This window comes from Anastrepha obliqua, chromosome 3 (genome assembly GCF_027943255.1).
Source record: "Anastrepha obliqua isolate idAnaObli1 chromosome 3, idAnaObli1_1.0, whole genome shotgun sequence".
NCBI classification, from domain to species: Eukaryota; Metazoa; Arthropoda; class Insecta; order Diptera; family Tephritidae; genus Anastrepha; species Anastrepha obliqua.
The window spans coordinates 99329667-99341847 of NC_072894.1; the positions used below are offsets into that span (position 1 = coordinate 99329667).

At 39.5% G+C, this 12181-nt stretch overlaps 2 protein-coding genes across 3 annotated transcripts; both read left to right on the plus strand.

Annotated features, from left to right (window-relative positions):
- The first annotated feature begins 619 nt into the window (after positions 1-619).
- On the plus strand, positions 620-8538 carry LOC129241170 (deoxycytidylate deaminase). Of its 2 annotated transcripts, none has more exons than XM_054877362.1 (2): positions 620-734; positions 7183-8538. In XM_054877362.1, exon 2 carries the CDS (start codon positions 7198-7200, stop codon positions 7978-7980), a length of 783 nt encoding a protein of 260 aa, XP_054733337.1. In that variant the 5' UTR covers positions 620-734; positions 7183-7197; the 3' UTR covers positions 7981-8538. The 2 variants fall into 2 exon arrangements, with proteins under 2 accessions (XP_054733337.1, XP_054733338.1); XM_054877363.1 differs by lacking the exon at positions 620-734 and adding an exon at positions 3638-3815.
- Positions 914-2203, plus strand: LOC129241171 (clathrin light chain). Its single transcript, XM_054877364.1, has 2 exons — positions 914-1081; positions 1215-2203. Exon 2 carries the CDS (start codon positions 1241-1243, stop codon positions 1889-1891), a length of 651 nt encoding a protein of 216 aa, XP_054733339.1. The 5' UTR covers positions 914-1081; positions 1215-1240; the 3' UTR covers positions 1892-2203.
- Positions 8539-12181: the final 3643 nt, after the last annotated feature.

Here is a 12181-nt window from a genome sequence, read left to right on the forward strand (position 1 = left end):
AAACCAATATTTTAAAATAAATATTGCAAAATTCTTTCCCGACAAATTAATTACGTCCACACTTTCTCTCGCCAAGTCTTTGTATAAGGGTTAGAGAGGGCATGGCGAACTTCTCTTAATACAGGGCTATCCTGTTTTCTACCCCAATTCAATAATAACAACAGAGCAGCGACATTCTTAACAGGCTGTTCTACATTCCCACGACAGTCGGTTCTACATGACCGGAACGACTCGGATTTACAATCGGTCAAGGACTGTCACTTCAGCAGCATTCCTCGCATATGTGTGGGGAATTTATATGGAGCTACAACACATAGGCATTTAAGTCAAGCTTTCCCTCTAACTTAAGTTCTGTGCTTTAGATTGATATACAGTTTCACCAGAATCTTGTTATGCTTTTTTAAATATTTAATTATAATAATAATCTGGCGTATACATTTTTGTAAGAATTTAGTGACGCCACTTATAAATTCACCAAGGGGTGGTTAAATCTTATTGATCTCTAGGATAAAGAATATAAATCGTAAATCTGATATAAGGATAAGTATATAAATTTCCTTAATATGTGTCATCCTGTTATTGCAACATCAGCTGTTAATTGCATTTGCGACCATTTCTGATTGTTTTGCCCGCGCTTTTGTTTCTTGACCAACTTCCCTGCTTTGAGGCGCAGTGTTTGCCTATCTGTATCCCTTTAATATCAATACAAAGTTGGAAGTATTAAGTATTTTGAGGTAAGCCCCACTCTAGTCGCGCAGGGATATTTATTAGAGTAGTCGCGTTAATATTTATTTCGGTGTTGGAAGTTGTATTTTTTTTACTCGGTGAATATAATCGATTATGAGGTTTCTCATTGGTTTATTGTCCGCCATTTTACAGCTTTGTTCGATTTGATTTGACTCCGCGACAAGTGTTGTCTCGTTCATTCGTTTCGTCAAAATTGACGTTTTTAATGTCAATTCTGTGCCAAAGAAAAAGAGCAGTTTTTTGTGATCAGATTGAAGAAATTTATTGCAAGTTTTATTTTTGTGTGAATAGTGCTGACTCAACGAAAGGAAAATAATAAAAAAACTGAAAAAGGGTAAATACCACTAGGACAGAGATATGTACCGCTTTTATGTTGAATAACGAGCACAAAACGGCTTCACATCTGTCTACGTGTTAAATTACTTACAATGAAAATACGCCCCAATTTTGCTTCTTTAATTTTGCAGTAGTTGCTGTTCTTTATCTTTGCACAATGGATTTTGGTGATGATTTTGCCCCTAAAGAGGAGGTTGATCCCGCAGCTGAGTTTTTGGCACGTGAACAATCAGTACTAGGTGATCTCGAATCCGAAATAGTACCTCCTTCGGATGCGGCGGTCAGTGCACCACCCAGCACAGATGGTGGCAATGGACTGCTAGGCAGTGAGGAACTTGCACCTAATGCGGTTAGCGGTGGGCTCGGCTCATCCACCGGTAGTTTTGAAATGATCGGCGGTGAATCAAATGAACCAGTCGGTATTTCGGGGCCCCCACCTTCCCGAATAGAACCGGAGAAAATAAGAAAATGGCGTGAAGAACAAAAACAGCGTCTCGAAGAGAAAGATCGTGAAGAAGAACGTAAGAAGGAAGAGTTGCGCCAGCAAGCAAAACAAGAATTGGACGATTGGTTGCGTCAAACGGAAGAATCTATTGCTAAAACAAAAGCTGCGTCACGTAGCGCTGAAAAGCAGGCGGCAGCACTTGAGAATGGTGGCCCCATGGAGCCAGGTACTGAGTGGGAGCGTATTTCCAAGTTATGCGATTTCAATCCAAAAGTGAACAAATCCGGCAAAGATGTGTCACGTATGCGGTCGATATACCTGCATTTGAAACAAAATCCAATCCCACTGCGTAAGACAGCCTAATCCTCATATATGGAGTGAAACCTAAACTAATACATTCACACATAAACGTATGCGTATTAAACCTAAAATGTATTTCGACTCTGGTTTTATACCACATTTGTGGTTATTCTTTTTCGACTATTTGTTTCTCATTTTTGTTCCACAAACAAATTTACTATATAACCTGTTAAGTAAAACTATTTCAGAAGTATTGATTAAATTATATTGGTTTACACATAAACACAAATATGAGAAGAAATTTCGCCAATATGTAAATTAACATAAAATGAATTTATTGAAGTTATAAGAAATATACAAAAACGAAATACAGTACATTCCAATTTTAATTCAAGTATATAAATCCACGTAATTCGCAAACATAAAAAGGAAGACTCTTGGTTCTACGTAACCGAAATAACCCGAATTTATATTCGGCCAAAGAGTGCGACTCCAGCAGCATTCCCTTTATGGGGAATGTTTATGCTGTTACAAAAACAACAGAAGAAAATATAATTTATTTTAATATAACACACTTTTTTTTTAATATGCTCACTGATTTTTGTAGGTGATGGCAAATTTTGCGTTCTTTACAAGGCACACTTACAAAGTAGTAGCAGTATAGCAACAACAATGGAGTGTATTTTGTTGCTCACTGGGGGCTGTTGTTGTTGTTGTTGTTGTTTTTAACAGCGTAGTTAGCCCTGTCAGTGTAGGTATATCATCTGTCATCTTCGTCTAGCTCATCTAGGGGTAGGCCCAGGAAACATGCTGTTTCGACAGGTTGGGTCCAGAGGGAGAGGGGGGTTAGATGAGTCTGATTGAGGGGGCATGTGAAGAGGTGGTTAGTGTCGTGCGGGGTCCCTTCACATGCCGGACTCAACCATCTCACTGGGGGCTCTCTGAGTACGCTGCTTTTGATAACAGCAGGTATGCATGACAATTTAGAGGACAGATTAAGCGGTAAAAAAAGTTTCATCAATTGATGTAATCATGATAGATTGCAAGATGGCGACCTCCGTCAGAATATTTCTGGCTGTGATGTAACGATTGAATAAATAAGGAAGTAACGCCGTCGTTGGTGTATAACAATAAAATGGACAAGAAAACAACAATAATGTGAATACAAATATTATATTCTCTATTCGTTGGAGAGTTTCGCTACTTGCCAAGCGAAACATTTTGCCATACGAAAGCAACAACAATTTAGCAACGAACCAGCGATTTAGTCTTCGATTCGCTATTTCTCTTCTTACGATAGTTGGGATAATTTAATGAGTTATGTGAAAGCGACAACAAATATGCTAGATTTGCCATTAGCGACTTTGGTTATACCTCATAAAACTGGTATAACTCACTATTTCCCTAAGAAATGTCATTTTAGGCATGTTTATTTATACCAATTGCTTCATCTATTCGCCACTTGCTAATGCTTAGCGAAAATAAGAGGCCTTAATACTCATTGAATGCTTCTAAACAAATACCATTTTGGGCAGCCCTTTTCCAGTATTGCCAAATTGTTTCATCTGTTCACCACTCGTTAACTCATGGCGAATAGAAGAAGGCTTTTGTTTATTTGTTTTGTTTGGGCAAGTGCCTCCAAGTATAAGAGGGATATTTTTCTTATTATATCTTGCAAACTCTAGGCGCAACGTATTCAATAAATTTACATAACACGACATGTCGTGAGGAAAATGAAAATAATGCAGTGTTGCCAAATCTTATGCAACGTTGGATTCAAGGGAAATTGTTTTATGCACAACTCGTTTGGATGGCTGGTGATGACTATTTTTTGTTAACGAATACAACTACCGACGGTCGGTATGACGATTGATTAACTTAGACTTTTTCAGTTGTTTGTTTAAAATCAAGCTAAGCTAACGCGTTTTGTGCACTTTGGAAATCGAGTTGAAGTTACGGCATTAATTGAAAAACATCGTTTCGTTTGGTAAATAAATATTTTTTTTTTTTTTATTTATTCATTTTCATCAATTGAAGTATAACTCAAATATGTAGATTACTAATACTAAAGCTCAAATATAATATGTGGTAAACAATACTGTGAGATACATTAACCACAATTCAAAAAGTGTATCTCTAGAATAAGTTTTGATTTGAAAGTCTCTCATGAGTTACAGAATATATCCAAATGTTTGCATAATTGGTTAGACTGTCTTATACAACGTGCAAGCGGTTCATTTCGACTAAAATTGGTCTTATGATAAGGTAAATGGAATATATTGCTGAGTCTAGGTTGCGAGTGGGACAATTAAAAAGTATTAGCTCCAGCAAGAAGTAACATTTGATATGTTTCGTAACTATGTCCCTTATAAACATTACCGATGAAATTTTTCTCCGCATTTCTAAAGTGGCAATGCTAACAAAAGCCATCTACTTTTATATGCAGGCAAACTGCAAGGCCAACGAAGTGAATGAATAGCAAATCTAGTGAAACGTTTTTGAACCTTCTCAATTCTTAAAGATGGACCCATATAGAATGGATCCCAAATAATGCTGCAATATACGAGGTTTGATCTCACAAGAGAAAAATACAAATTCTTAAGCGTAGAAATATCCTGGATCTCCCTTAATATTATGGTAAGTTACAAAAGTACCGAAGTGTGTGTAACATTCGTTTGAAAGAGCTTTTGTTGTTGTTGTAGCAGTATCTTCGCCCTGTCAGTGTAGTGTAAATTACCGGTCGTCTTCGTCTAGCTCATCTAACGGTAGGCCCAGGAAACTGGCAGTTTCGACGGGTTGGGTCCAGAGGGAGAGAGGTGTTAGATGAGTGGGTTTGATGGGGCATGTGAAGAGGTGGTTAGTGTCGTGCGGGGTACCTTCACATGCTGGACATATGTTTAGTATGTCGGGGTTTTGTCTAGTGATCCGTATCTTTGAAAGAGATTATTTAGGTTTTCTTGTTTCAAAATACTGAAATGTAGTATAGAGTAAACCAACGAAATGTCATCGGGGTAGTTCGGCGTGGAATTTTTTATACTCCGTCTCACTTGGTCTCAAGGATGTTAAAATTGTGTTCACATCGAGCTAGATATCAATATATATTTAGCAAAACAACAACAAAAAAAGTAAAGATTTTATTCAAATTTGGATTATTAATTTTGCGAAACTTTATGTTATGCACTCTTTGCTCAAGATAGGCTGGCATTGAAAACCGACGAAACAAAAAACCTGTACCTCCTTTATAAAATACGACTCAAGTAAAATATTGAAAAATAGGCGGTTGTACGCCCACTTTTAGGTAAATGCGCGTATTTCGAAACCGGCTGAATAAAACTAGACTAAACCTGGTTCTTCGTACACGTAATGCCCCACCTCATTGACACCCAGCATAAATATTATTTAGATTGGATGAAAACTACTTCCACTTTTATATGTTAGCCATTCCACGATACTAGATGAAGAGGTGGTCCGTTAACTATCTGAGTGGTCGATTTTTAGAGACCAATTCTCCAAACAGATGAAGATCAAGCAAGGTGCCCGCAGGGTGGTGTCCTTTCACCCTTGCTGCTCAACTTCTATATATCGAGGAACCAGAGGGATTCTCCCTAGTCTCAGACGCTGACGATTGCGCTATAATGGCGTCGGGCAATGACATTGATGGCCTGTGCGTCAAAGTGAACGTCTACCTCACCGATCTTTCTCACTTTTTCACTGCGAGGAATCTCCAACTTTCCCCCACAAAGTCTACGGCGACCCTTTTACCACTTGGACAAAGGAGGTCAAACTTCAACTTAAGGTGATGACATACCAATTCCGACTGTTAACAATCCCAAAATTCTGGGTGTAACCTTCGACAGTTTGCTCTCCTTCTCTGCGCACACAATCGCAATTGCCACTAAAGTCCAAAATCGCAACAAGGTCCTCAAATCGCTTGCCGGCAGCACTTGGGGCAAAGACAAAGAAATGTTGCTGGCGACATTTAAGGCAATTGACCGGCCGGTTCTAAACTACGCTAAGCCTGTTTGGGCGTCTGAAACTAATGACTCGCAGTGGATAAAGCTCCAGACTTACCAAAACACTGCTATTCGGCCAGCGACGGGTTGCCTCCTGATGTCCCCTCTTCAACACCTTCACAACGAGGCACAGATGCTCCCGGTAAAGGAGTACAAAAAACTACTCAGCAAAGAGTTTCTGTTTGGGTGCTACCGCTGGTTTCACCCATACAGACACCTGCTTGAGCCAGAGCCGCCTCCCAGCCACGTCAGAGGAAACCTCCTCAATTACGCCGACGAGATCCAGGGCAAAACGAACAGACAACTACTGGACCAGCCAGTGTTTAGACAGACAATAAACGACATTCAGGGTTACCCTTACCACCTTTTTAAGCTCCCGACCACCGAATGCCGTAATCGGAGTCCATCCACCACCTACAGCAGATAAAGAGATCCAGCTTCCCCGCGTGGCATTGACACAATTAAGTTCTGGATATTGTAGTAGGTTAAACTCCTACTTATCCAGAATCGACCACGACATACTAAACATAAGCCCTGCATGTGGAGGCACCCCCACGACACTAACCATCTTTTCACATGCCCGACCAAACCCACTCATCCAACACTCCTCTCCCGCTGGACCCAACAACACGACGACGATGATTACGTCACTGCACTGGGCGCGCTTTTGTGAACTACATACAACAAAAACAACAACGTCACAATGCACAAAAATATGCTGGAGTTCTCGGCCCGGGGCTTTAGCCTAACCTTTCAAAATGGTTAGATGGGAAATGCTAAGTAAAAGTAGAATGCGGACAAGCGCGTAAAAAGAGCTGATGACCATCTACAATCTTGTAAAATAATATATGAAAAGAAATGGGGTTTGCTTCCGGATTCTAGTACCTCGGTGTTACTAGGCGGTGATTCGTACTATTGTAGATAAGTAAGTAATTCAGTAAGCATCGAAGCCGTATGGTGCTTACGTTTTTTGTGGGAGTGTGTTTCTTTTGCACATCTAGGATTTAGCAAAAAGCTGAAGTCAATTGAAGAAGTCAACTTAGCTTCACAGACTGTGATGGACCATAGCTTTATCAACAATCCGCCTCTAATTCAGTCTCTATCTTGCCTTATTTCTCCAATTACGAACGTTCATCGCTTTTATGTCTGCTTCTACGTCCTTTCTTGGTCGGCCTCTCTTTCTTCCTCCAATTGGACGCAAAATAAACACCCTTTTTTGAATTCTTCCGTTGGGCATTCTAGTAGTAGCATTATCTAGACATACAATAATTTTACAAGTCCTCTTTATTGAACTCTGTTTTATTGATTTTTATTTTGAAACCATCTTTATTTTCATTGCAGCCATATATACAAACAATGACAAATCACGATCATGACGATTTGCCCCCTACACCGAAATCCAACTCATCAAACAGCAGCAACAACAGCCCTAATAGTGACGGACACAGCCGGCCCAGCGCCGATTTACGTGATGCATCACCTCTAACCGCTTTTCGCTCTCTTTCGCTGTCGCCATGTGAACAGGAAAATAAAGGATTTGTGAATCTGTTAACAGATGAAAATTTTCATAGTGAAATTGTCAAACTCGTTATGAAATATGAAACTAATTTAGACAATCGAAACCAGCATTGCATAACGGTTGATCAAAATCGCATTATAAATGTAGGCGATAATAATCTACTAAGAGATCATGAATTCCTCATGGACATAGCAATACTGGCCTCAACACACAGTGAGGATCCCAAAACGAAAGTGGGTGCTTGTATTGTTGACAAGAAAAATCGCATTATTGGCATTGGCTACAATCATTTTCCACCGAACTACACGAACCAGCCATATCCATGGGGCAAGGACAAAGATAAATTAAAAAATAAGCTCACATATGTCATACATGCCGAATCGGATGCCATTATCGGACCACAGCCAACTGATTTGCACGGCGCTACGATATACTCGACACTAATGCCTTGCAATGAATGCGCCAAACTTATTATACAATCGGGTATACGAAAAGTTTACTATCTTAATTCGAAAATTTTCGAGAAGTGGATATATAAGGCCTCACGCCACATGTTGCAAGCCGCCCAGGTAACATTGCTGAAATTGGAGCAACGCACCACCAAACGTTTGAAGGATTGATTATTATATATTTGAGAATTTGATTTCAATATTGTTAAGCATTTTATATAAGTTTTAGTGGACACAAATTTATTTTTAAAATTTTATTAGTTTAATTATTTGTTGTGATTTATAAAAACAAACTGCTTTCAAAATTTGTTTATATTTACTAGCTTTAAATTTGTAATTATTTTTGAAAAGATATACGGCCTTAGAGTGAGTTTCCTATGAGAAAAATATTATCATACATTATAATGCAAAATAGAAACAAACTGGAATATTTGGGTTTTGACGATGAATCCGATTATCTAACGAAGCTTATATACATATGTACACACTTATACATACACAGATGGATGAACTTTTACACGGCTTCCAAAGATAAGCGAATTAAGAAGTGCAACAAACTTAAATAAATACATACTTATACATACATACATATGTACCTAAATGAAATTTAAATATACATACATATTTGTAGTGGTGAAATTTAAAAGGCTTTCATTATTAATATCATAAATAATATAATTTTCAATTTTAATAAATGCAACAAAAAAAGGTATATGTCATAATAAGAAATTGCTTTTTAAATGAATTTGGTAGTTGCGTAAATAATAAGCGGCTGAGCTATAGGAGGATTGTAGTGCCTGAAAGGGGTAAATTCTATAAACGATATCTCGGCAACAAATAATATATTTCTAGATGTAAAAATTAGTTGAGAGGCTGGAGAGTTGCTTTTTGAGATACTGTTACGACATTAACAAAAAAACAAAACACTGATACTTTGTCTAATAGAAGTGTGACCGACATAACCTAATAAATGGTGATCAGATTGCAGGTACTTTTTCCAATAGCGTTTTTTGACTGCTGTCAAACTAAATATGTACATAATTTTTTCAGTATTCATTGACATTTCATCATGGAAAGACTTACGCCTCAAAAACGTTTACAAATCGTATAGGTTAAGTTGGTATGGTTGCCCAAGGAAAGAAAAAGACCGATGGGATATAGGGAGAGGGCGGGGAGAGGTGGTGTTGGGATGGTTAGGAGCGTGTGGATTACGAACGATGACTATGCTGCGTTTGCGTCAACCGCTTTGTGCTGCTGATGAAATTTATCAGATTTTTAATGTCAGCGCCAGCTATATCAGTAGGCGCAGCAAAAGAAGTAAGAACCAAGATGGCTGGATCTTGGACACGCCAGAGCAGGGCAGCTATGGAGAAGGTGCTGAGATGATTCTACCTCATCCTCCATACATCCAGCGCAAAAAGGACTCGAGGTGATTCCAAATCTCACAGCATGCATTCCTCGTGCAGAGTGACCTGTGAGAAAACCCGCGAGATTCGAGAGCTGATATTTTGTCAACCTTAGAAGCTCGCCCGAGCGCCCCGAGTGCCCCCGGTCCACACGTGGCCAGAAGGATTTCGCAACCTTACACGTTTGTGTACTTGTCCAACGCTCGCTGAGTCGGCGCGATGCCCATCTTCCCAGGAGCAGACCGCAGGTAGTCAGGGTGATCCCAATTCTCTCCCTTCGCGGGGAAATCACCTTACATGTCCGTTGTCTGGCCAGCTCATCTGCCTCACAGTTTCCCGCAATGTCGCTGTGACCAGGTACCCAGATGAGGCTTATGTCAAAGAATTCGGACGCAGTCGAAAGTGAGGTCAAGCATTCCTTGACCAGTTTCAAATGCACCGTCATTGACCCGAGGGCTCTTATTGCCGCTTGGCTGTCGGAGTAAATATTTACTTTCTTGACTGTTAGTACGCATGTGAGCAGCCAATCAGCTGCTTCCTTGATTGCGGCTACCACTGCCTGGAACACACTGCAGTGGTCCGGTAATCTGAATTTGAGTCTGATGGGGAGTTCCTAGCAAAAGTGCCAGAGTGGAGTCGTTCGAAGCGCCCCACTGATTCCACTGAGTGCCAACCTCTGAACTCTCTCCAGCTTCTTCACCAATGTCGTCTTCACAGTTGAGTTCCACCAGACTATGACTCCAATACAAATCGTATAACTGCATTACGAAAATCGACGCTTTGTGAAAAGTGTTCATCGCGCGTTTAAGCCAACTTATGGTGTTCAGAGGCCCATTTTTGGGCGATGCTTTTTTTATTTGATTTTCTTAATGTACATATATTTAAGAATATACACACAAAATTTAATATCGTTCCGCTGAATATTTTCGAAGTTACACGCAAATTTGAAAAAAAAAATCATCCTATGTAAAGTGAGAAACCGCCATTTTAACAAAAAAATGTATTTTGCTTATTCCTTCGATTAATTACTAGATTTAACATTACTTTAACGAAATCTGTTTGGTTTTTTAATTTTTGAGGATCCAGTTCAGAGACGCAAAACGTCTTGTTTTGAGAGGAGCTCCCAGAGATCAGCTGTAGCTCCTTTCCAAATAAATATTTTTACTAATACTAAGTCCTAAAATGCAGTTAAAGGATAACATATTATGTGTACAAATTTTTAGATCAATAAATTTAAAAGTTTTCTCAGAAAAAAATCTGGAAATTTCGCTTTTTTCGGCCTTCTAACTGTATATAACCCCTTAATGGCTACGTCAATATGCAAAATTGTCATATTTGGGCTAAAGAGCAACCCGAAGTCATTCAAGAAACCCCATTATAACCATTGAAAAGCACCGCTTGGCGTGGCCTATGGACTGGAGGAATAATCGGCCCATATTTCTTCAAAGACCAGGCTGGCGCCAATGTAACAATGAATGGCAAACGCGCCATGATCAACGACTTCTTCAAGCCGAAAGTTGAAGCCTGTGATCTCCACGACATTTGGTTCCAACAAGACGGCGCTACTTGCCATACAGCCCGTTTTATTCATCAAAACTGCATTCAAGTTGGCGGGAAACACAAATAAACGGCCAATTCCATTTTCGAAGAAGCAGCCCTAAACATGAACCTTAACAGGGTGCGTAAAAGTTCGTTGAAGTTGTCGACTATCAGCGGTACACAATGACCGACGTATGCAACTATTCGCGCAAAAAGAAGATTCACCCGTGAATATTACGTTTGCATAATTCCGTTCTAAATTTGTCTTGGCCCCATGCAAGTCCGTTTTCAATGAGAGTAGCGGTTTTTTCAATGGTGCTCCGGAATTTGAAGTCTTCTGCACGTAAACGTCATTGAGTCAGGTTTTTGAGTTAGGCTTGTATTCAGTACATCAAAAACCTTCGGAAAAGTTTGGTTCTTCATTTTTAATTTATGCCCATCTGTGTAATCTTTCGAAGATAACCTGCTAAGCACTGTGGTCCCAACTTTCTTAGCTTTCTGTGAGCCGCCATGATGAGTTTCCTAAAACTTCGAATATAAGAAAAGGCGTTGTGGGAAATTACGGAGCTCTAACTGTAATAACGGCAACGTCGCAACTCTTTTTTTCGCACAATGGGCGAGGGATGCTGGTGCAAGATCCAACCGTTCTCGGTGAGTTCGGGCCGCACAAGAAAAATGCATGAACGAAGCCTCTTCAGGATACCAACATAAAACTGTGCAGTCACTGTCTATACGGTAGGAGTGATGTTACAAATATTGAAAATAAAAAAAACGATCAACATTGCCTTGCGTCGCGACTTGAATATCATCTATTTCGTTAAACGCTCTCGTCTCTTTTTCACGCGCTGTTACTTTTTTATGGGTCTGGGGGTAATACTCAAATATCTCTAATCAACTCATCCGATCTGTGCCACAGCTCTGAATGCGGAACAACAAATCCTCGCAGATCGATTGGCACTCATCTCATTTCGGTGACGCCACTAAAAACGTTATTTTCGAAGAATAGGCATAAAAACACAAAACAAACCTGCATCGACTTCGAACTTTCACTTTCACTTGCCGAGTAGGTACGTACATATATACATATATTGTATTAGAATCCGGCATGTTTTGTTTGCTCTTTTAAAAACTTCATCCCACCGCGCTTTACTTTTAAAAGAGCAAACGATTGAGAAAAGAAGTTTTAATAGAGGACATGAAAATGTTGACATTATGTCTAAATCCTGTTTACAAGCTCGTGTTAAACATCCACACACATTTGATTGACACAAATGCTAGGCGCCTTAAAGCGCGCTACGAATTCATGAAATGCAGCATTTTTCTTGTGTAAGAATTGCTCGAATAAAATTCTCTCTACTTTTGTGAATTCTTGTAAGAGTTGTAGTATTATGTTGTTCTCACCATTTCCATCCTTTTTGCATGGCTAT